The sequence below is a fragment of the Phocoena phocoena genome, chromosome X (assembly GCF_963924675.1).
Source record: "Phocoena phocoena chromosome X, mPhoPho1.1, whole genome shotgun sequence".
In the NCBI taxonomy this organism is placed as follows: Eukaryota; Metazoa; Chordata; class Mammalia; order Artiodactyla; family Phocoenidae; genus Phocoena; species Phocoena phocoena.
Window position 1 is genome coordinate 114,890,223 of NC_089240.1, and position 22,874 is coordinate 114,913,096.

A 22,874-nucleotide genomic window follows, 5' to 3' on the forward strand; every position below is an offset into this window, starting at 1 on the left:
TCGTCATCAACGTTTCCCTCTATATTTTAACACCCAGTGATAATTTTTGCCTGAATCGGTCTTTACTGTGATGGCTGCAAAACGGGGATTTTCCAACTCCAGAGCTCCTTCCACGTTTACCAGTCAACCCTCAGCATGGTACTGTAAACAAGAGCCTTCCCTTTCTCCCCACTTACTTATTTATCGATATGGACACATAGATTTCTACTTTTTCCAATGTTTTCAAATTCATTACTGTATTTTCGTGCTCAAATTTTCCCTTATTTGGCCAGTAAGAGCCTCTTCAAGTTTGCACCTGTGTCTTCGTAACATGCCCCTATCATATTTCTGAGCATTACTTTCTGGCAGAACAAGATGTTCCAGGCTCATCTTGTACCTTTCCTGCCTCAGCCGTAGAATCGGCCATTTCTCCAAGGAGCCCTCGTTCCAGTGCAGAGTATAGTGTTTAGAAACCAAGTTCTGGGCACAGCTGTGTTCATCGCTATCAGGATGTCACTTCTCCTAGGAAATGTATGCGTTTAGATGCCTATGTATACACATGTAGGTACTAAAGCTGTCAGCCTTAGCAAATAAAATTTCAGGGTAGGGACCTCCCTGGTGGCACAGTGGTTAAGAATCAGCCTGCCAATGCAGGGGACACAGGTTCAATCCCTGGTCCGGGAAGATTCCACATGCCACAGAGCAACTAAGCCCACGTGCCACAGCTACTGAGCCCGCGCTCTAGAGCCCACGAGCCACAACTACTGAGCCCGCATGCTGCAACTACTGAGCCCACGTGCCATAACTACCGAAGCCCATGCACTCTAGGGCCCATGCTCCACAACAAGAGAAGCCACTGCAATGAGAAGCCCACACACCTCAAAGAAGAGTAGCCCCTTCTCGCCGCAACTAGAGAAAGCCCGTGCACAGCAACGAAGACCCAACGCAGCCAAAAAAAAAATTAAAAGAAAATTCAGGATACCCAGTTATATTTGGATTTCAGGTAAACATTGAAAAACTTAGTATAAATATATCCCATGCAGTATTTGGGACATGATCTATACCAAAACATTATTTGATATACAGCTGAAACTCCGATGCAACTGAGCGTCTTGTGTTTTATCTGGCAACCCTAATTCATACATACACACTACATACGTGTAAATGTACACATATACATGCAGAGATACATATGTACATGCGTTTTAGAAATCAGGAGTTCACATAGATACTTGAGCTGACTCTAAATGGAAAGGAATGAATTTGCTTGATGGACAGGGATGGGAAAGGGACTCTAGGCAGGGCAAATGGCATATTATGGGACTTAGAAGAAATTCAAGGAGATCCAACTTTACTGAGTGTGGCGGGGAGTAGCAAGAGATTAAATTTTTAAACAGGTGAATGACATAGATCTTTTAGATAATCATTCTACTGGCACCCAAGAGGCCAGACTATTGGCACCCAAGAGGCTAGACTACAAGAGGCAGAGAGATGCATTAGTCTGAGGGAGAGATGATAAGCATCAAAAATAGGCAACGGAGGATGGGGAGAAGTTCAGGGGTTACAACAGAGTTAAAAATGGTAAGACTTGATGACTAAAGGTGTAAAGGGTTAATGTATAAATCTATACAGGGTTGAGGGAGAGGAAGGAATAAAAGACAATACTTGTTTTTCCAGTTTGGGCAACTAAGTGGCCAGGGGTGCTATGTATTGGGATAGGAAACATTGGAAGAGCAGATCTAGGACTACGAATGAGGAGTACAGTTTGGGACATGCTGAGTTTGAGGTGCTGTAGGACATCCAAGCTGAGATGTCCACAAGGTGGCTGCATCCACGGGTCTGGAGCTCAGGAGAAAAGGTCAGGATGGAAAAATATGGACCAGGGAGTCATCTACACTTTGATGAATAAAGTTATAGGAATAGACAAGGTTGTCCAGGAAGAGGCTATAGAAAGGAAGAGAAGAGGCAAAGAGCGTCAAGGATCAGCAACATTCAGGGGACAGGCAGGAGGTAGATCCAGCAAAGGAGACTTTGGGGTGGTCAGAAAGGTTGAATGAATGCCAGGAAAGCTGGGATCATGAAAGCCCAGGAAGGAGAGATTTATCAAGGAGGCAAGGGTCAGAAACTGCAGAGAGGTCAAGATGGGTATTGAAAAGCGCTCCCTGGATTTGTCAGTAAGAGCTCATCAGTGACTTCAGGAAGGTAGATGGCCGAGGTAGAAGCTGACTTGGCAAGTACCAAGTGCAGAGGAGGAGATGCAGTAGCAAGAGCATGGATTCGAGAGGCAGACGGACCAGGGTTTCAAATTCCTGCTACACACATACTAGCATATTGTTCAACCACTGTACCTTTGTTCACTCGTAAGATGGGGATAACCATAGTGAATACCTCATAGGGTTGTTGCAAGGGTTACAGGAGCTTAACTATGTAAAACAGCGCAGAGCCTAGCACATGGGAGGTGCCATGTTACAGCTATTGCTTCGGCTTCCTGAGGCAGAAAGGTAATATCAGGTGCCTATAAAATTGATGGCTACAGGGGCTTCCCTGGTGATGCAGTGGTTAAGAATCCTCCTGCCAATGCAGGGGACACGGGTTTGAGCCCTGGTCTGGGAAGATCCCACATGCCGAAGAGCAACTAAGCCCGTGCGCCACAACTACTGAGGCTGCACTCTAGAGCCCGCGAGCCACAACTACTGAGCCCACGTGCCACAACTACTGAATCCCGTGTGCCTAGAGCCTGCGCTCCGCAACAAGAGAAGCCACTGCAATGAGAAGCCCGCGCACCGCAACGAAGAGTAGCCCCCCGCTCGCCACAACTAGAGAAAGCCCACGCACGGCAACAAAGACCCAATGCAGCCAAAAAAAAAAAAAATAGACAGCTACAGAAGTGGAAGCCAGGGGGCTTCCACTGACTATGGCTTCAAGGTCATAACACGGTAGGTGTAATCCAAATCCAGTTTCAGAAGATGCTGTTGCCACTACAGTCTGTCACCCATAGGTAGTACAGAAGCCACGGACATATCCTTGGAACCTCCTGCCAGCCAACAAGCCCCAGGAAGATAGCCTCTGCTAACTGAAGCCTTTCAAACACTGCACAAAGGCATCTCATTGGCAGAACTGAAAACGTATCAGAACCCACACTGTATCGGAACCCTAGCTGCAAGGGAGTCCGGGCTAGGTGCTTTTTTTAGCCTTGGGGTTGTGGGTGGGGGGAGGAATGGATGCTGAGTAGCAACAGATAATATCCAGTGCATCTATCTTGAGGGTGGAGCAAATATTTTCATCCTGACCGCTGACACCAGCATTCCACCTGTGGTCAAAACTGACAAAATCCTGCAAAATACAAAGAGGGATGGAAACCAGACTAAAGATCAAGGGATAAGCTTGAACAAGAAAGTGAATATCTCTTTCTCTTATATTGGAAGGAAAATGGTGAGAAGAGGTACAGACAGTTTATAGGTTGGGGGCAGGAGGAGAGGGATGGAGAAGTTACAGAAGGTTCTCTCTCAAGAGATGTATTATCTCTTTAAAGTGGGGAACAAATATCATCTGGCCTGAGTGAAAAAGGCAGAAGCTGGTTCAGGGGCCTGATGAGCATGGGTAGCTAATGAGGGAAACAGAAGAGGAAGCTGACACAGCATGAGAAATCTTTCTGCACACCAGCTAGCAAAAAAAAAAAAAAAAAGAAAAAGAAAATGAAGAAGAAACACAGGACTTATTTTATAAAGCATTGTTATTCTTATTTATTGAAAATGTCCAGTTTAAAAGTCTTCAAAATAAAAACAAGTTAGAAAATTTGAGCTGTGTGAGAAGGGACATGACAGAAGAGGAACTGAAAGGCCTCGAAGGGCGGCAGTTTGACTACAGAGTAACAGGGACCCATTTATAGAGTACTGTAAACAACACAACTATGGAGACACTGCCGTCAGGTTAACATGGCTTCATTTCCCATATAGGATTATCGAGTGGGAGTGCGGACACCACTCTGCACGAGCTACATTACCCAGAGTACACAGGGCCTCTCATCAGAAGGGCCACGTCCCCAAAACATGCATATGGACACGTCACCTTAAAATAAAGACCTTTCAATATTTTAAGCAATCCTATATACCTTATCAACTAAAGTACTTTGTAATCACAAAAATGTTTCCTATGGATATAGTTTGCACATTTATTGCAAGCCATTGACTAACCACAGACAGGGCAGATGCTATGATCTGTGTTGCTGTTACTGTTGTTTTCCATTTGGAGATGAAGGACGGCATCTCTAAACCGTTGGGCTAAAAGCAGAACAACAGCCATTCCTAGCAATCTTGTTCGGTCTTCAGCTTCCAAAGACAGCTGGGTGTGTGGTTGGCTGAGATTGATCTGCAGGAACAGTCCATTTCCCGTGGACGGTGTAATTTCTGCTGTGCAGCAAGCAGTCAACAGCCCCGTACCATGTAGTTATGGGAACTGAGACCCACGCTGTACTAGAAAGGAAAAGGGCTTAACAAGCTGGGGAGTTCAAGATTCAAGTTTGGTTCCTAAACAACATTCACAAAACCCACATTTATAGGCACCCATCAAATGTATGTGGGAGACAACTTTGCTCAGTCCACTGGTCCTTGGCCTCTCTTTCCAGCGATCTCCTCCACCTGGCCAAACTTCCCGTCTTTGGGACAGACAGGGGCAGGTTGCACTGCTCTGTCCTACAGCCCCAGGCCAACTTTCAACTGTGCTGAATTTGGAGGTGTGTTGCCCTCCTGTGACCCTCTTCTAAACCTGGCTTATCACAGTTCTAATTTCCCAGATGCTTACAAAGGCGAGGGTTTGATTCAACAAGCAACTTGAGTAAACCAGTTCCAAATAATCAGCTTCACTAGTAGCCAGCACACAGCTACTAGAGCGGCCCTTTCTTTCCGGCTACACAAACTGGGCCAACAGCACATTTCTGCAAATAATTCTTAGAGTCCTACTCGAAGAGGCTGATGACTATCACAGCTTCTCACAACATATATGGTAGAGCAATCAAGGGAATTAAAGCTGTCTGCTAGGGCACAACATCTCCTCAAGTGTAGACTGAAGGATGAGAAGTCGCAATTTGAATATGTGATGTAGAAAAAAGTAAGTGCTCACAGTCTGTATTTTTAAAAAGCAAAGCACACACATACCAGTTGACACACCACTTGGTATGCTTGGCTAAAAGCACTGGGGAAATAGAAAACTTATACACAAGGCAGAAGATTAGGGACAAAACCTATCATGCACTGGCAAGAGATGGGCAACTCTGCTACTGAAGGGGAGGACTGTCCAGTGCAATTTGCTAATGGATTTGGTGTTGGCATGGGTGACCAGAGCTTCTGTCCCACAGAGTTAAAATGTAAACCAACACGAAAGGAGTGAGGGCACTACGGTTTTCTTGGTCTTATAGACAAAATAGGGTAGTCATTAAAAAAAAGTGTGCATTGAGGACGGCCCAGGGAAGGGCAGCTGGATCACTGGGGCAAACTGTGTTAGCCTTTCACCCTATGCCAGTCGGAGTTCCAGAAGCGTTGCCTTCAGTAAATCAGGTACTGAGGGGCTGCCAGGAACAGGAAAGCATTGGGGGAGAAAGTCAAGTTCACATTTAATAAGCCATGGCCGGCCACTTTGGGACAGCAGCCAGCCCAAAAAGAGTGACCCGAGATAATGGCTGGTAAAGAGGCACTATGAATTGAAAGCCATCTGAAGGCCATGTAAGTCATTTGCCTACGTTAGCTTCCCTTTGCTTACTGAATGGAAAAGACTGGGGAGATGTTCACCCCCTCTTGCTTTGACCTCTGTTAAAAAACATAAACAACCAACCAATAACCAAACAACAACAAACACTGAACCAAACACAGAGAGAGAGAGAGAGAGAGAGAGAGAGAGAGAGAGAGACACTAAGATAAGAAATAAAAACCAGAGAAGTGAGCAAACTGAGTCAGATCACTCAGCTGGACATTTCCCGATGCCCTGCGGGCACCCTCTGCCAGCCGCACTGTGATGGTTATGGGAGAATGGAGGTCTTGCTACTGGACTCGGCCCGAATACACTCATCAGTTTGCTTCAACAGCCTCCGGACCAGCTTTTCTAGGTCCCTTCTTGATTTCAACTCTTCTTCCAGGCACTGCTTCATTCTTTTATTCTCCTATGATGGGAAAAGGTTGGTTGGTTACCAAACAAAGGGACCCCGCCTCAGGGCCCCTCCTGCTCAGTCTCTTGGCAGCCTTCACCACTGACAACACTTTCCTGCCTCAAGCTCCTCTCCCTCAGCTTCTAAGACAAGGCAGCCTCTTGATTGTTCAACTTCTCGCTGACCATCCCTTGAGATATAATACAAGCATTCTCTAGGGCTCTGGCCCTGGCCCTCTTCTAATTCAACACACTTTTCACTTAGTGTCTCTTCTCTTTCAACTCAAATAACTACATAGGCGCCTCCCCAGTCTCTCTGGTACTGACCTCATCTCAGCTCATGAGCACCAGGTCCACAGTCCCCAGTGCCAACTTAGATGTGTTACAAGCACCTCGGACTCACTACGCCCTGAAGTGAACTCAGTATCTCCCCCACCCCCCAAACTTCTCTTCCTCCTGTGGCTCTTGATTTCCGTGAAGGGCACCACCATATCAAAGTAGATACCCAACACCCCTACACTGTTGGTGGGAATGTCAGTTGGTGCAGCCACTATGGAAAACAGCGTGGATGTTCCTCAAAAAACTGAAAATAGAACTACCATATGATCCAGGGATCCCACTCCTGGACATATACCCAGACAAAACTATAATTCAAAAAGATATGTGTATCCCTATGTTCATAGCGGCAATATTCACAATAGCCAAGACATGGAAGCAACCTAAGTGTCCACCGACAGATGAATGGATAAAGAAGACGTGGTACATATATACAATGGAATATTACTCAGCCATAAAAAAGAATGAAATAATGCCATTTGCAGCAACATGGATGCAAGTAGAGATTATCATACTAAGTGAAGTAAGTCAGACAGAGAAAGACAAATATCATACATCACTTATATGTGGAATCTAAAATATGGCACAAATGAACCTACCTATGAAACAGACTCACAGACATAGAGAACAAACTTGTGGTTGCCAAGGGGAGGGGGATTGAGGGAGGGAAGGGCAGGGAGTTTGGGATTAGCAGATGTAAACTATTATATATAGGATGGATAAACAACAAGGTCCTACTATATAGCACAGGGAACTATATTCAATATCCTGTAATAAATCATAATGGAAAAGAATATGAAACAAGAATGTCTATATGTGTATAACTGAGTCACTTTGCTGTACAGCAGAGATTGGCACCACACTGTATACTAACTATACTTCAATTAAAAAACAAAAAAACAAAGTAGATACCCAGGTAAAAAGACTCATCTTCCATCCCTGGCTTTCTTAATCCCCGCATCATGGTGCCATTTTCCAAAGGCTCTAACTCTGCGATGTGCCTTCCTTTACATCTGTGTCCCTCCTCCGTAGCCTGAGCGGCTCTCCCTCCTCAGCTCAGGACTTTATCACGTCTCACCCTGAGTTTTATAATAACCTCCTAAGTGGTCTTCCAGCCTCTGGTCTCTCTCCCTTCAATCCATCCTTTACCCTGTCACCAGGTACAGTCAGTCCTCAAACCCAAGGGAGAGTGTCCCTCACGGAGCACTGGATCAGATCTGCAGAGGAGCCCACAAATCATGATTTATGGTTCTGTTTACACTTACATGCTCATGAATGACTTATCTTTTCTTAAATTCTGTTTGCAAAAGTCAGGGAACATGAAGTTGTAACTAAGTTTGTGATCCTATTGTAAATCCCTAAATAGGTATATAAGCAAGCTTCAGAAATTGAAACCCAAGGCCACGTGGTAAAATCAACAAAACCCACCTGGCTGACACAAGGGAACTAAGAATCCCCACCTCACCACCTTGCTCCTGGCCTTCTCCTGAGGGCATCTACCAGTGCACAGCAGGGAAGAGGGAGCAGGTCCGTTAGGATCTGAGAAAACGACTTTCGAATTTCATTACCTGTTTCAGCTCTTTGACCTCATCCTTCAAGGCATAAACAGTATCGACAAGGCTCCTAGAACACAAAGCACTGAGATATTGTTAAGTGATATTTAAGAAGAAAAGCAGCTTTATAGAAATACAGATCCTGAAAAGCGGTGGCCTTGCTGGTGAATCGGAAGAGATACTGCTATGAATGGTCCTTGTGTTTCTCATTTTTACGGGCTAACAACCAGCATCACACAAGCTCTTTCTAACACCGTGTCACCGCACGTTTTCTACACTTCCCTCCTCCTCTGCTGCTTGCTTCCCAGCTTAGGCAAGTACTAAAAAAATAAAACAGACTAGTGTATTGTACACCCGTAACATATAATACAGTACATCGACTCTACTTCAATTTTTAAAAATAAATAAAAAGAAAATGGGGGGGGGAAGGGTAAGCTGTGACAAAGCAAGAAAGTGGCATGGATACACTACCAAACGTAAAATAGCTAGCTAGTGGGAAGCAGCCGCATAGCACAGGGAGATCAGCTCGGTGCTTTGTGACCACCTAGAGGGGTGGCATAGGGAGCGTGGGGGGAAGGGAGATGCAAGAGGGAGGAGATATGGGGATATATGTACACATATAGCTGATTCACTTTGTTATACAGCAGAAACTAACACACCATTGTAAAGCAATTATACTCCAATAAAGATGTAAAAAAAAAAGAAAGAAAGAAAAGTCAAGAAAAAAAAGAGACTAGGGCTCCTCATAAGGTTTTGATTTCTCTCTTGGGGGCAGGAAGGACCATCATCTGACATATTGTAATGAGAGGTGTCACCAGGCCCTGCCTATCCTACGCTATCTGTGCTATGGCATTGCCCTTCTCACCTATCTGACCCTACACCATCGTACATGACACAAACACAAAGTCAGGGACATTATTTCTAAAAGATTCCATATATTCCAAAAAAGGATAAAGTGCCTTGGCAGGACTGTGGAAGAGTCATTTCCTCTCTGGCTCTCTCCCTGGACAAGGACATTGGAGATCTGGGCTCCAGTTCTGACCCTACGACTTGCCAGTCCTCTAACCTTAGGTAACCAGTTTTCTTCTCATCCTCTCTTGGTCTTATTTTCTTCACATACAAAATGGGGATAATATCACATTCCCTGAAAACCTCATAAAGTCATTGTAGGGGTTAATATAGCTATAATAATAGTAATTATAACGATCATCATTTATTAATTATCACATGCTAGCCTTTGTACTTCTTATTCCATTTAACCTCACAAAAACTCTGAAAGTATTACTATCATACCCATTTTACAGATGAGGAAACTGAGGCACAGAGAGGTGATGGAACTTGCTCCAGGTCACACGGCTAACAAGTACCAGAATCTGGAGTTGAATCAGGGCTGTTATTCTCTTGAGCCCAAGTGCTGTACCATTTGGTCGTATCGCTTCATACACCAGATGGAAAAATACATTGACGACGCCAAGCACTGTGAAACACGCTGTCCTATGCAAATTTAGGCCTGACTTCAGAAATGACTCAAGTATATACAAGTACTTAACCTGATTTTCCCCCGTTAGGTCACCCTCACTACTGTGCAAGGCTAAGTCAGGGACATAATTTCCCTGAATCTCAGTTTCCTCATCTGTAACAGTGGTGAAAGTAACGTTTATCTCCCAGGATTGCGGTAGGAGTTTAAATGAGGTTAAGTATGTGAAAATAAAGTGCCTGAGTCGATAAATGTGAGAGGCATCCCTCTGGGCAAGGGAATTGGTGCTACGGCCTTCCCAGTGCCTCCAAACCCCATGTGGAGTGGTATTCTTGCGTGCCCTGAAGTCCCTTCCTGACCCCCTCTGCCTCTCCTTTCCCCTCCCCTTTGTCGGTGGGCAGCCCTCCCCAGGCTCCCAACTGCACAGTCAGCCAAGAGGGCCGCATTCTCAGATGAGGAGGGACTGTCCTTCCGTGCAGGCTTGGCCACGGCCACGTTGCCCTGCCAGAACCTTCTTTCCAGCCCCCAGAAAAATCAGAAAAGGTTTAGCCCGCTCTACGCACTTTTCTTCAATGACGGTCTGGCCGTTGCTTCTGGTCTCTTCAATGATGAGTTTCTCTTCCTCGGGGAGTAAGACTTGGGGAACGGAATCCTTGCGAGCACCTACAGACAAGGGCGGCAAGAGGCGAGGGAGGGAGTTTACTAGGGGAGACTATTTGTTGGGGGTTAGCTCCTTTCTACTGTGGTTTTTGAGGGGTCTTTGTTGACGGCATCTGGCTGCCTGGCGCCCCGAGAGTAGTCATCCAACATCTGCTGACGAAATCCTCCTGACGGGAGAAATTCGAAATGGCCAAATACACTGATTCAATCCTGGGGGCCGGGGGCACATTTTGTATTCAGAAACACAATGTGAAAAGGCCGCTGTGAGAACTGTCCTCAACCAAGACCCCATCTTTTCCTGTTTTGCCTCTTCCAGTGCAAAGAGCCAGCCAGTGACCATTCCTCCCTGCGCGTCTCTGGGGAACGGCACGCCACACCCTGTGGGTTTTGTATTTGAGTAAAAATCATGCAGAACGTAGCACTGCACTGCGACGCAGCATGCTTAAAGGGCCTCAGACGCATCACTCACTCCCATTTGTTCTCTTTACCGTCCTACAGGGTGAAGCAGGGTCGGTGAAGACCATTTTGATGGAGGGTAGAGGGGGCGTTGGGGAGATGATCACAACAGCAGCAAAGATGCAGGCGTCCTTACTGCTCTCCGCTCACCATCTCCAGGCTCTGGGATGGAAGAGGTGACAGAGCAGCCATGGGACCTGACCAGACAGCTCTCCTGCACCTGCAACCTCCCCGTCCCTTCTGGATCCTTCCTCTCAGAGCCACTGGCTTCCTCTCTTCTAAGCCAAGTTCCTTCCAGTTGTGAACACTCAGTGCCTTCACTCAACCTCCAGCCCTTTCCCGAGGTGGAAGTGTCTCTGCCTTCCTCGGGGCCCAGTACTTCGTAGGTGCTTAATAAGTGCATAGCAGACTGGCCGACTAACCAACCGACTGGATGCAGCGAGAAACAATAGCGGCCGCTTCTACGGGTGCAGGACTTCTGGCTGCAGAGGGACGGAGGGTGTCGGCCACCAGGATGCGAAAACGCTTACCACGTGCCAAGCACTGTGCTAGACACTTTCCACACATAAAAGGGAGGCCAGGGAGGACGGGGGTGGGGGGAAATGAGACTCTTGAGGCCAGAGTGCCTGCCCGCACCTCTGAGCAAATCTCCCGTCTCTGTCAGTGTGAGGACAGGAGGCGGCGGGAGGTGAGGTCGGATTTCGTATGAGGGCTGCTGCTTCTGGCGTCTCCTTGTCCCCCTCTCTTTCCTTGTTTTTGCAATAAAAACTGCTCTCACTTTCTTTTCCTGACTCCTCGAACCTTGTTATCAGGGCTGGGCATGCCCAAAGCCAGAGGCAGGTTTGGTCTGAGAAGCAGAAGGTGTGACAGTCCCCCCTTCAGAGTCAAATGTGTCAACTTCCACATAGAATGCTTTCCCCATGACGACCTGAGAGACATGTTACTTTGGAAGCATCGGTCAGGGCAGTCCACTGAGGAAGCCCTGCCCACACTCAAGCCAGGGCTCAGTGGCTGTCCAGATGGAACATTATGGAGAGCTTATCTCTTACACAGATGCAAGACCCTCACACCAGGTATCCTGAATGCCCATAATAATGAAAGACCAAGGACATAAGCGATGTGACCTGGCTTTTCTAAAAACACAAGGATGAATCAGAAAGTATTATCTCGCTTTCAGTTTGTAGCCTGAAAGTTGTTGGGGGAAATACCCTCACCTAATGGCTCCCTGATAAACAGCTACATTTCCAGATTTTCAGAGCAACTCTGAAACTTGAGTTTGGTGAAGCTCTGTTTGCTTAAATATGCAGCTGATCAAAGATAGTATTTTGACTTCCTTTCCAAATCTGCCTATAAGAAGAGATTAGCATCAGTTCACAGACACAGGAACTCTCTGGGCTCTTTAACTAGTGTTGGTGAAGGTATCTGCGTACTTCAAAGGAGAGTGACTTTAAAAAAAAAATTATTTTCATTTCTATCACCTCCAACCTTTTTACTCTTGCATTTCCCTTTGTCTCTGGGTGAAAAGAAACAGTGGGTAAACAAACCGCTTGGTAGCTAAAACCAGCTTATCTGAAAGATGCAGCCCTGTGCCCGCCCCTCTGCTGCAAGTCACCTGCTTTACACACCCTGCAGCCCATCTGGGTTGCTTTTCTCTTTTTCTAAGAGGCAGTGAGCAGTAGCAAAGAAACATCACTCATTAGAGAAAGTGGTTTGGGGGAACCTACTTGAGCCGTGGCCTTGTTGAAAGTTGGCACTGGTACAGTAGGCTTCGATCACTTTCAGAATCTGAGCGTCCTCTTCCAGAGCAGCCGTACCTGTCAAGTGTAACGAATCGTGACTCCTCAGGGAGATACACATGCCTCTGGACCCTCGAAATGATGTAGTGCACTCGGGTGCTAGGCACTGGCTTCTCTGACCGGTGGCCTTAATGAAAGGCAGGAGAAAAAGCTGACCGGCTGGCATGGTGGAACAGAGACACATCCACCTTGGGAAAGGGATGGGGCACCAGTGAGTTCAGCACCGAAAGTGGCCTGCTCCAGAAGCCACTGGGAGTTCGAAATTGGAGGGTCCTGTCAGTGTCTCAGAGGCTACAAGGCCAGCCCTGGGCTTGGTGCTGGCCTCAGTTCGCATCCCATACACCACACCCTTCCTTTCCATCAAATTTCAAGGCTCACTTTCTCTAGGAAGCTTTCCACCATTAATCCCACCCATTTTTTCCCAACCAGCCAGCCTAGTCACTGATTCTCCCTCTCATTCCCCCAACCCCCTCCAACTCATTCTAGAAATGGCTGTTAACATGCCGCTGTGCACATCCAGGGGTGAGGTGAGGGGTAGGGGAAGCAGAAGCTAGAGTCCAGCAAAGATTTATCCAGACTGTATTTCGGACTGATACACACAGCTCTGTCACCCCTTGGTGATACATCACTTACTCCTTCATGTGTGTCCCAGAGTACCTTGTTCCCAGAGAGGCAAATGTGTACATATCGATTGGCTGACCAACTCTGCAGCCTGCCTCTAAACCCAGCCCTGTTTCTATACGCCAGCAGGCTGCTTCCTTGACTAACTGAGAACATCACTGAACATTAAAATTCCAGAGGATCTCAGGCTTTGGGCCTATTTAGTCGATCTTAGTAAAGGCAAATAACTCAGGTGTCAGAAACTAAGAGGGAAGAAAAAAATGTATCCATAGCAAATGGGTCCCTTTAGTGGTTCTAAACCAGGTAGAGCCAAATGTTCAACATGAAAACTAGATAGATGGTTTGTCTGCCTAAGACGACATGAAAAGCAGCAGGAGACAGCTTATTGCAAAATCTGAGAGGTGGCGGCCAAGCCTTCCCATGCATTTTTCTTTATGTCAAAGGTGATGCTGAGAACATACTGCTCGAATCCTCTTCTTTCAAACAATTCCTCATCCATAACCAACTTTCTAAAAGTACGAAACACATACTTTTGCGGATGACATATTCCTCCTCCGATGGCTTTCTTTCGGTCTTTCTTTTGTGAAGAAACTTCTTCATCGTTTTGGGGCTTTTACCAGATTCCTGTAAGGATAGAGGTTTCTTTATGAATTAAAAATTTCCCCAAAACACAAATTTAAAAAGCAAGTGAAATTAAATAGAATGGCTCTCTCTTATTTTTGACAGTCTCACTTAGGAGGGTATCAGGATTTAATACTATACACAGTAAAAATGGTTCCAATGAACACTAAAAGGTTAAATGAAACCGAGGCAATGCTATTATCCTCTCAATTGCCATAGAGAATTTATGCGGCTGCTTCTCCAGGAGGCCAAATGCCTTTAGGGTACCATCTGCAGAGAAAGTAATGGATGTCAATCCTAGAGAAATAACAGTATTTCCTAACTTGGTTTATATTCCCCACTGATACAGCTTTAAGGGAATGAAATAACAATTGTAACTATTAATGGGGTATGGACTGCTTTTTGAAGAGCTTCAAAACGATTTAAATAAATTCTCCTTAGCGACAGTCCCACAAAGAAGAATATCAATTTCCATTTGTGAGACAGGAAAATTAAGGCAGAGAGACTAAGTAAATTTCCTGTAGTCAGAGAGAAGAGCCAAATGAAGGATTTCCTGATAAATAATTTAGGGTTAGGCATAACGTACCTACAGCAAGCTTAAACATACATCTATAAAGTCATATTTTTAATTAGTAGAAAAAAGAGAGACGAATTATTGGATTTGCCTTTGCCATATGAATAACCAGCAGGTCTAAAAAGGTGCTCATTAAGTACCCAAGTAAACAGTGATCATCTTATTCCAGTCTCCCATGCAATGTATATACAGGATGCATGGTTAACAATCACTACCTTAAAAATAACTGCAACAAAGAATTTAATTTCTTCCACTTAGCCTCAGTGATCCACTTAGACTTGAAAACAGACAGACATGAAAAACTCACATGTGACAAAAATAACAGGAAAAATAGAAACAGCATATAAAAAAACCCACGGAAAACAGACATTTTAGAGGCATTATAAGATGACATTTTCGCACATATTTCACAAGAGCCTACTTTTCTGAAGAAAGTACTTACATGTCAGAATTGTATCTTCATATTTTAGCCACCAAGTGTAACAAGGGACAAAACAAGCATAAAGGAAAGCTTCATTCATCAAAGGTTACAGCACAGCATTATATGATGTCACTGTACGCCAAAGATATCGTTCTACCCTTACCTTTAAGATATAAGACATCCTCTAAAGTGAATATGTAAAGAAAGAGAAGATGAGCGTGAGAGGTCGATGGTTATAATGACCAAATCCATTTATCAATAATTCTAAAACAACATTTGAAATGTTAGTGTTATCATAAATCACACAGAGAGAATATCATCGTGTCTCCCACATTAGTTTCAGATGCAATACCATCATGCAAAAGCCCAAGGGATACAGTTCTGTGCAGAAAAACAAATGCTGGAAATAACTGAAATACACGTCTCCCAGCAGAAACAAAGTGATCATGCCTTAGTTTTAATGGATTAGTTCTGTGAAGGATTAAGTCAACTTTACCCTTCAAAGCTCACCTTAATTTGAACTTAGTAACTGACAATTACAAAATATCCATCATTAAAAAGGGGACTTAGGTAACCATGAAGTGGCACTCCTGGTTTAGGTGATCAGAGGAGAAAATTGGATAACTGCGGGAATCACCGGTCAATTTCCAAAGCCAACCTGTGGGGCTGTTTCCTGGCCAAATTCTGAACAGAGGTACATAATAAAGATTCGGCTCAAGGATTATTTCTCCTATCATGTCAGGTTGAAAGGATCAAAAAATCCTCCCATATCCAAATATTGTCCTACTTTTACTGCACTAAGAACTGGAGGCAACAATTAAGTGACACAATTATATATATGCAGCATATATTTTTGTGTCAAGTGTGTGTTTTGATGAGTGACGCAGACTTAGCTCAATTTTGAGTTTTTGATTTAAAACACCATGCTTCACTTATGCGTCTCATAATTGTCACAGACTTAAATCTTCACTCGGTAAGACCTATTTAAAGAATAGTTACTAATAAATGAGGATCTTTTCCGAAAGCTGAAATGATGAGAAACTTGTTAGGGGAAAAAAAAAAAAACCACCGTTTGGATGGAAAAGGTAATGCTCCACACAGTTATGGAAGATAGTGACTGACATTTCCTGACTGCCACTTCTAGACAAAAAAAAAACAAAAAACCTTGAAATCCGCATTCTACCCAAACATCAGATGTCCTCTAGGGTTGTCGCTTAAAAGCCTCTTTTTAAAAGACACTCCTTTCACTAAATTCTTTTTCTCTTTCCACTGCAGCAAATAATTCAGACTTTCATAGTTCAGACCCATGGCTTGGTCCCATAAGACTTTTACTGATTTGGTTTAAGAGATCAAAATGATTCCAAATGCAGAATTGGGACCGCTTGGTTAGCAATTCAATGCTAATGAAGTAGCATTTGTTTGAGATGTGTGTACATCATGACCTATTTATAGAATTATCATATAATCATAAAGGCAAGCCAGAGGCACTCCGGGGGGGAGACCAGGGAAACTCAGGCAGTGCACAGAAACCTTGTGGATATTCAGGAAATATGTGTAGATGGACAATGCGGAAATGGAAAATTAATTTTAAAAAATCACTGAGTCTAGCAATTCAAGATTGACTGACATGTATCACCTATCATCAATTCTAGCACATGCCCACAGAACTCTTTGTAACAAGCTACGAAATCAGCTTGTCTGAAGCATTTTATACCATATGTAGCAAAATTACCTCTTTATAACCTAGCGCTGCTGATGGTCTAAGTGGAGGCGCAGGTCGCAGACAACTTAAGCTCCACGGTTTTATAATTTGAGGAGGCTCCAAGGGTCCTCGGGGCTGTCCAGTAGAGCTAAAAGACTGGGAGAATGTCTGATGAGATGTTGGCAATCTGCCATCTGAACCCGACCCCCCTGGGCCACACACTGAGATAACAGCAATAGCTTCCTTGCATCCACAAAGGCAGCCCCGGAAAGGAAAAGGTGGGAAAACAAGTCTCCAGTTGGAGAACTGGCGCTTTCCAGTCAAGACTCTGGGGTCTCTAAGGAACAGCACAAAACTCACTCCACATCCCATGATCCTGCCCTCCCTCTGTCCTGGAATTTCATTCAAGTCAGGTGTTTTCTCCCCTCTAAGGGAGGAAAGTGGAGTAACAGTCAACATTTAATGAGTTTGGTCATGTGTGTGGCACTCAATTAGGCACTTAAATAGGTTATTTCCTAAGAAGAACTTAAGACAAACTTTAGCAAAGTGAAGTAACCAGCCAGCAATTGGCAAAGCCAAGATTTGAACCCAGATCTGATGCCAAAAGCCCTTGTTCTTTCCACCACACACTGTGCTCAAAACTGGAATTTGGGCATCACAGGTTTGAGTGTTAACAGACAACACAGCACATCTTCAATCTCACTCGGCAAGTACAGTAAAATCTCATCAATTCAAATTCCATGAACTCTAAATTTATGATAAAATGGAAGGAGACAACGCTCAAAGTTCACCCTTAAAGGTTACTGAGGGAATGCGATGCATAAATGAGATTGCATGGAGACGTCCAAGACGTTCAGAACTCACGAAGGTAAACTATTTCCTTTGACTTAGCACATTATTAACATGAACGTAATGGTTGCTGATTAAAATAAATCCTGTTTATCATTAAAACATCTTAGCAGGACTTCTGGCCAGAAAAACTTTGCTAGCAGTTAGTTGGAGTACCTTAATACTGTCAAACAAAGTTGCACACCTCTAAGTCAAACTCTGTTCGTTGGGATGGGTCTCCCTCCATAACAAGAAACCAGAATCAGTGAGGTTTGACTGTACTTCAAACCCTACAAATACAGACTATGCGAAGGCTAAGGGCATGCTCACCACTTCTTGTAAGTCCTCAGCAGGCAAGATTTGACAAGAGACTCAATAATCCCTGGACAGGACAGACGGACTACTTACGGAATGAGCACTACAAGATGACGATGATGTTTTGGATAAGGAACTGCAAGAGGTGGGTCCTCTTATCAGCCTGTACAGATGCTCCAGCCAATCCTGGAAGTCCTGGTTGTTGCCGCAGTGGACCACAATTCTCTCTACTATGTTACCTGCATCACCCGATTAGGAACATTTGGAAACAAAAGGCAAGGAGGAGCTTGAGCTTGCCTCATTCATAAACACACTTCATTGCAGCTAGGACTTGGGTGTCTATTTTCAGGCGTTTTCATACCTATGAGCTAACCCTGCTGAAACTTCTCTATCAGGAACAGATAAGCTCTGATAATAAAGTAAAGACATAAATGCTCATATCTGATTTATAAAACCATCCTGGATTTCTACCACTTACAGAATCTTGGAAGTAGTAGAAAACTTCACGCTAAACAAACTCACAATCCAAAAAGGTAAGCACAGGGTCCATCTAGTTCATAGTCTAAAATGAGACTATTGTATTGCTTTACCCAATATCAAAGATGAAGCAAGATCCAACTAAGACTGGTTCCAATCTCTGGGCCAACACCAAATCTCGGGCTCCCTATTGGGAAAGAAGCGGGTAAAGCCTGCGGCCAGCATCCCAGTGTTAGCCATCGTGTCGTGTCAGTGCAAAAAGTGCAACCATCAGGTGGATATCTAACAGGTTTGGCAAAAGGGACAAGAGGCCAAAATGTCATGGAGCATTATGGAGGTGTGGCATTTTGCTCAACTTGTGAAGAAAGTTTCACGGCTTTTCAGCACTTTTTAAAAACACACCCAAATCTTGCTAATTCATAGGCTGGTGATAAAATGGCTCCTCTGCCACCAGGGAACAGACGACAGAAGGGAGAGAAAATTACACTTACATCGGTCCGTTTTGTTATTTCTTAGCTCTAACAAGTAGCTCTTATACAAGAGAAGATTGAAACTAATGGCAAAGCCGAGGCTTTTGAATGACCAGGAGGTTTCCCTGCTATCGCTGTAGACTAATTAACCCAGGAAATGGAATATGCTTTGCCATGCCCATGTAAAACTTGCTCACGGATTATATAACAGAAAATAATAGCACTTATTTATTTAAACCCCACTGCATTTCAAAAAGAGTTTGAAGTAGCTACATGAAGAAGAGAAAATTACCTACCAGTGATTTCAAATGTGTAGTCATTCCCTTCAATTTCATCTAATCTAGTCACCACCATTCCTGCTATTGGTATTTTTCCCTACCAGAAAAAGAATATCCCCATTAATTCTGTGGTTATACATGTCTCTGCTTATTTGTTAGATTTTCTGACCCTCTTAGGAATCACTGGTGAATTATGGAGAGACATATTTCTTTGGTCTGTCAATAGATAATATGTTTCCCCACTTTAAATTTTAATCAGACAAGAAAGCAAGGGGAAAATGGGGGTTGTGTTTTGCTAACGCACCCTAAACCATAAGGTCAGGATTTAATCACAGTTTACTTTTCTAACACATTCTCCTGATAATCAGAAAACAAAGTAGAAACTCGAATTTCATGAAAATTAGTAATTGCTAGGCCAAGATAGGATATAGGCAACAGTAACTTACAGTACTCCGTGTTTTGGGAGCAGACTAAAGGAAGTTGAATTTCCTAAGGGGCTGAATGTCTTCCATCTCAGAAACTTGAGTCACGTGATGTGACTGTAATAAGACAACCATAGGGGCAAGCCTCAACTTTATATTTTCTCATTCATCTAGTTGCAGACTTCAATTTTTATTTATACATTCATAACCTAGCTTATAACCAGAGCAGTGGACATTCAGGATAAACTCATGCTAACACATACGCCTCTGAGAGAAGGAACATCTGCTCTTATAAACTGTTTAATTACATGAAGGGTCAGACAGAACATTCTGTCTTTTCTGGCTGGAGCTTTTAATGCCGGAGTGGAAATATTGCATCTGGATGGAAACCTGTTTTCATTACGGGTCTTGCTATTTGCTTTATATGAAATCCACTAACCTGATAGATAAAGCCACTCATCCGAGGACTTGCAGATAACATTATCAAGACACTTGAAAATAACATGAGGTACCGCTCCTCTTTTTCCTGAAGTGGAAGGAAAAAGATTAAATGAAAAATAGAAATTGCACATTTTGCTTATTAAGAATTTCTGGAATCATTTTTGTAACATAGATCTTATATAAGGCAATGAAACACAGTGATTTTTTTTTTTCAGTACATGGGCCTCTCACCGCTGCGGCCTCTCCCGCTGCGGTGCACAGGCTCCGGACGCGCAGGCTTAGCGGCCATGGCTCACGGGCCCAGCCGCTCCGCGGCATGTGGGATCTTCCCGGACCGGGGCACGAACCCGCGTCCCCTGCATCGGCAGGCGGACTCCCAACCACTGCGCCACCAGGGAAGCCCCCACAGTGATTTTTAAAAAAAAAGGATACCCAACTTAAAAGTATAAAACGCATTTAATTTTACTTTGAAAATGGATATAGGCCCCCAGTTTATCTGTGTCCTTCCTATACCTAAGAGGTAAATACAAACAACCATGCTTGTTTCCCAAGCATGTAAGCCTGAAAAGTCACACAGTTAATGCCTTCCTGCCCAAGTTGCAACCAGAGCACAATGTAAGTCTCAATGTTCTCAAAGTGAAAATGATTTTACTTTGAAAAGTGGCCAAATAAAGGGGTTTTCAGGTGATAGGAAATTTATTATGCCCTAACATGTATGGTAAACTCTTCCTAAAATTACCGTTAATCAATAACTACACAATAATTATTATACCCATATAAAACAAAGAAGGAAACACTTTTTAAAATGGCACTAAAGGAAATTTTACACACAAAGGCTTCTCTGAACCCCTTAAACAGACATGCAGTGAGTAGATGCCAAAGATTGCACTGGGCTCGTGCATCCGGCCATCTTAGCTACAATTATCCTCATGCCTGGCTCCGTCTCCTTTCTCCCGCTTGAGAAGAGCAACTTTCAAGGCTAATTTTTCTAACAAGTGTTCTGCGTTCTCTCACATCTTTCTCTTGCTTGGTCTCATCTCCTGCTCTTGCTTCCAGCTGCCTCTCCTGTCTAACTGGCTTTTTCTGCTGCCTTTAGCATATGTACATCTCCTGTCCATTTCATAAGCTTTCACTTGCCCCTGTGGCTCCTTAGACATAACACCCTATTTCTTGACATTTTATTGCTAAATTACTTGCTGCCTTCGTTTTCTCTCCATTGATCCCTCTCTAACGGCACCCCTGCTGCTCTCTCAAAGTCTTCAATCACTGCCTTCTAGAGAAATCCAATGGCTTCTTCCCGGTCTCCATACTCTTTGACCTCTGACCCTTCTGCAGCACTCAGCAGGCTGACCATTTTCAAATGCTCCTCCTAGAATTTCCACGACACACCACACTCCCCTGATTCTCCTCTATCTTCTGCTTTGTCTTTTTGTCTTTTTTTAATCTTTTGGCCTCGCCGTGCAGCATGCGAGATCTTAGTTCCCCGACCAGGGATTGAACCCCAGCCTCCTGCACTGAAAGCGTGTAGTCTTAACCACTGCACAGCCAGGGAGTCCCTGCTTCGTCTTTTTCCGGCACTGATTCATCCTTGCTTTACCCAAGAGGTTTATCCCAAAGGTATGAAAGACTGTTAGAGTCGCTGCATTAACCTTCCACAGGGTATCTGCATTTTAAATGAGATTGCTTTTTTCCCCAATTTTTTAATTGAAGTATAGTTGATTGATTTACAATGTTACAAGTGTACAGCAAAGTGATTCAGATACATATTCTTTTTCAGATTCTTTTCCCTTATAGGTTATTACAAGATATTGAATATAGTTCCCTGTGCTATACAGTAGGTCCTTGTTGTTTATCTATTTTATGTATAGTAGTGTGTATCTGTTAATCCCAAACTCCTAATTTATCCCTCCCCGCTTTCCCCTTTGGTAACCACAGTAATGAATCTCTGACAGAGACCTGTCAGGGAGTAGAGGAAGATGTTTGGGGAGGGAGAAGACGATGGCAATACCCCGTAAATCACACCAGGTGGTGTAATCAACCTTCTTCCCCTACCCCGCTCCCTTCCTAAAAGACATAACCCATCTTCAGGCTTCCGTGCTTCTCTCTGGATATTTACTTCCCAAGAAGGCACATCTGTCAGGGGCATGTAAACCTCTGCCTCTAACTCTGACCTCCTACCCACATTTCTATACCGTTTCAACAGCTGCCTACAAGTCATCTCCTCCTGGATACCCACCATCACTTGAAAGTTACCAGGTCTGAAATGACATCCGTCATTTCCTCTAGCCTCTGGCTCACCACTTCCTACAGGCTTTCCCTTCTAAACACGTCTCATATTTGCCCCTTAAGTTTCGTTCTCTCTGCCACCACCTTCCTGGGGGGTACTTACCACTTTCCAACCCAGATGGCCTGTCTCTAGCCCCATCTCCTCCAGTTTAGCTGACATACACAGCTGCCAGGTTGTCAGAAACACCCCTTTCGTTTCACCCCTGTTTCTCTACTACTCAGGCCTCGCATGGTTTCCTGCTGCGTCCAGCTGAACTATCCTTGCCTGACAGCCGAGGTTCTTCACAACCTGCCTCTCTCGAACCCAATGAATTCGCTCTTTCACTCTGCCCAGGATGCTTCCTCTGCTCCTAATAAACTGGCTGGCTCAGTGCGCTGAAGACAAAAGGCCACATCCCTGCTCTCTCCTGAGATAAGAAGGACCTCTCCCTTACAAAATCTTCCCCCTCTCTCTTCACGGCCCCCTCCTCAAGTCCTATCTGCATACAGTCTTTTCTCGGTCTCTCCCTTCTCTGAACTTCTGTGGAATCTATTGTAGGGATGGCATGATCTGGCATTGACTATTTTGGTTTGTTTTCTAGTTGCAGCTTGGGTTTTAATCTGTCTCTAATGAGTTCTTTGAAGGCAGAGATCATGGCTGTTCTTTTCTCTTAACTGCTCCCACAGCACCAAGCAGAGGGCTGGGCAAAGAACAGGTGCTCAGTTTCTGATGCGAAAAGTCTGAGCATTTGACCTTGATGGAAGAAGAAATAAAGGAAGAAATATATAAAAGACGGAAGAAAGGGTGTTGAGAGTGAAACCTCTTACCTCACATGTTCCATACTGCACCATTACTTGCGACATAAAGATCACATTCCCCAAGGTTTTAATATCCTCCCCTTCCCATGCCTGAATAGGTTCCGAAAGTATCTGCAACTCCAGCTGCTTTCTCTTTCTGAGATCTTGGCACTGCCCCTACAGAACCGAAGCAGAACATACTGAAATAGGAATTCTCCGGAAACAGACCTAAAACAAGGCTAAAGTAAG

General features: G+C 44.3%; 1 protein-coding gene across 1 annotated transcript in view; it reads right to left on the bottom strand.

The window, feature by feature from the left end:
* Positions 1 to 5,404: 5,404 nt before the first annotated feature.
* The window catches only part of ARHGEF6 (Rac/Cdc42 guanine nucleotide exchange factor 6), a 115,907-nt gene continuing 98,437 nt past the window's right edge, over positions 5,405 to 22,874 (bottom strand). Inside the window, exons 12-22 of the mRNA XM_065901336.1 lie at positions 22,656 to 22,802; positions 19,561 to 19,647; positions 18,718 to 18,796; positions 17,568 to 17,713; positions 16,362 to 16,487; positions 14,793 to 14,813; positions 13,544 to 13,637; positions 12,321 to 12,410; positions 10,044 to 10,143; positions 8,019 to 8,073; positions 5,405 to 6,130 (exon numbers count right to left, since the gene is read on the bottom strand). Of these exons, the coding sequence (XP_065757408.1) occupies positions 5,990 to 6,130; positions 8,019 to 8,073; positions 10,044 to 10,143; positions 12,321 to 12,410; positions 13,544 to 13,637; positions 14,793 to 14,813; positions 16,362 to 16,487; positions 17,568 to 17,713; positions 18,718 to 18,796; positions 19,561 to 19,647; positions 22,656 to 22,802 (1,086 nt within the window). The 3' untranslated portion in view covers positions 5,405 to 5,989. The remainder of the gene's footprint in view (positions 6,131 to 8,018; positions 8,074 to 10,043; positions 10,144 to 12,320; positions 12,411 to 13,543; positions 13,638 to 14,792; positions 14,814 to 16,361; positions 16,488 to 17,567; positions 17,714 to 18,717; positions 18,797 to 19,560; positions 19,648 to 22,655; positions 22,803 to 22,874) is intronic.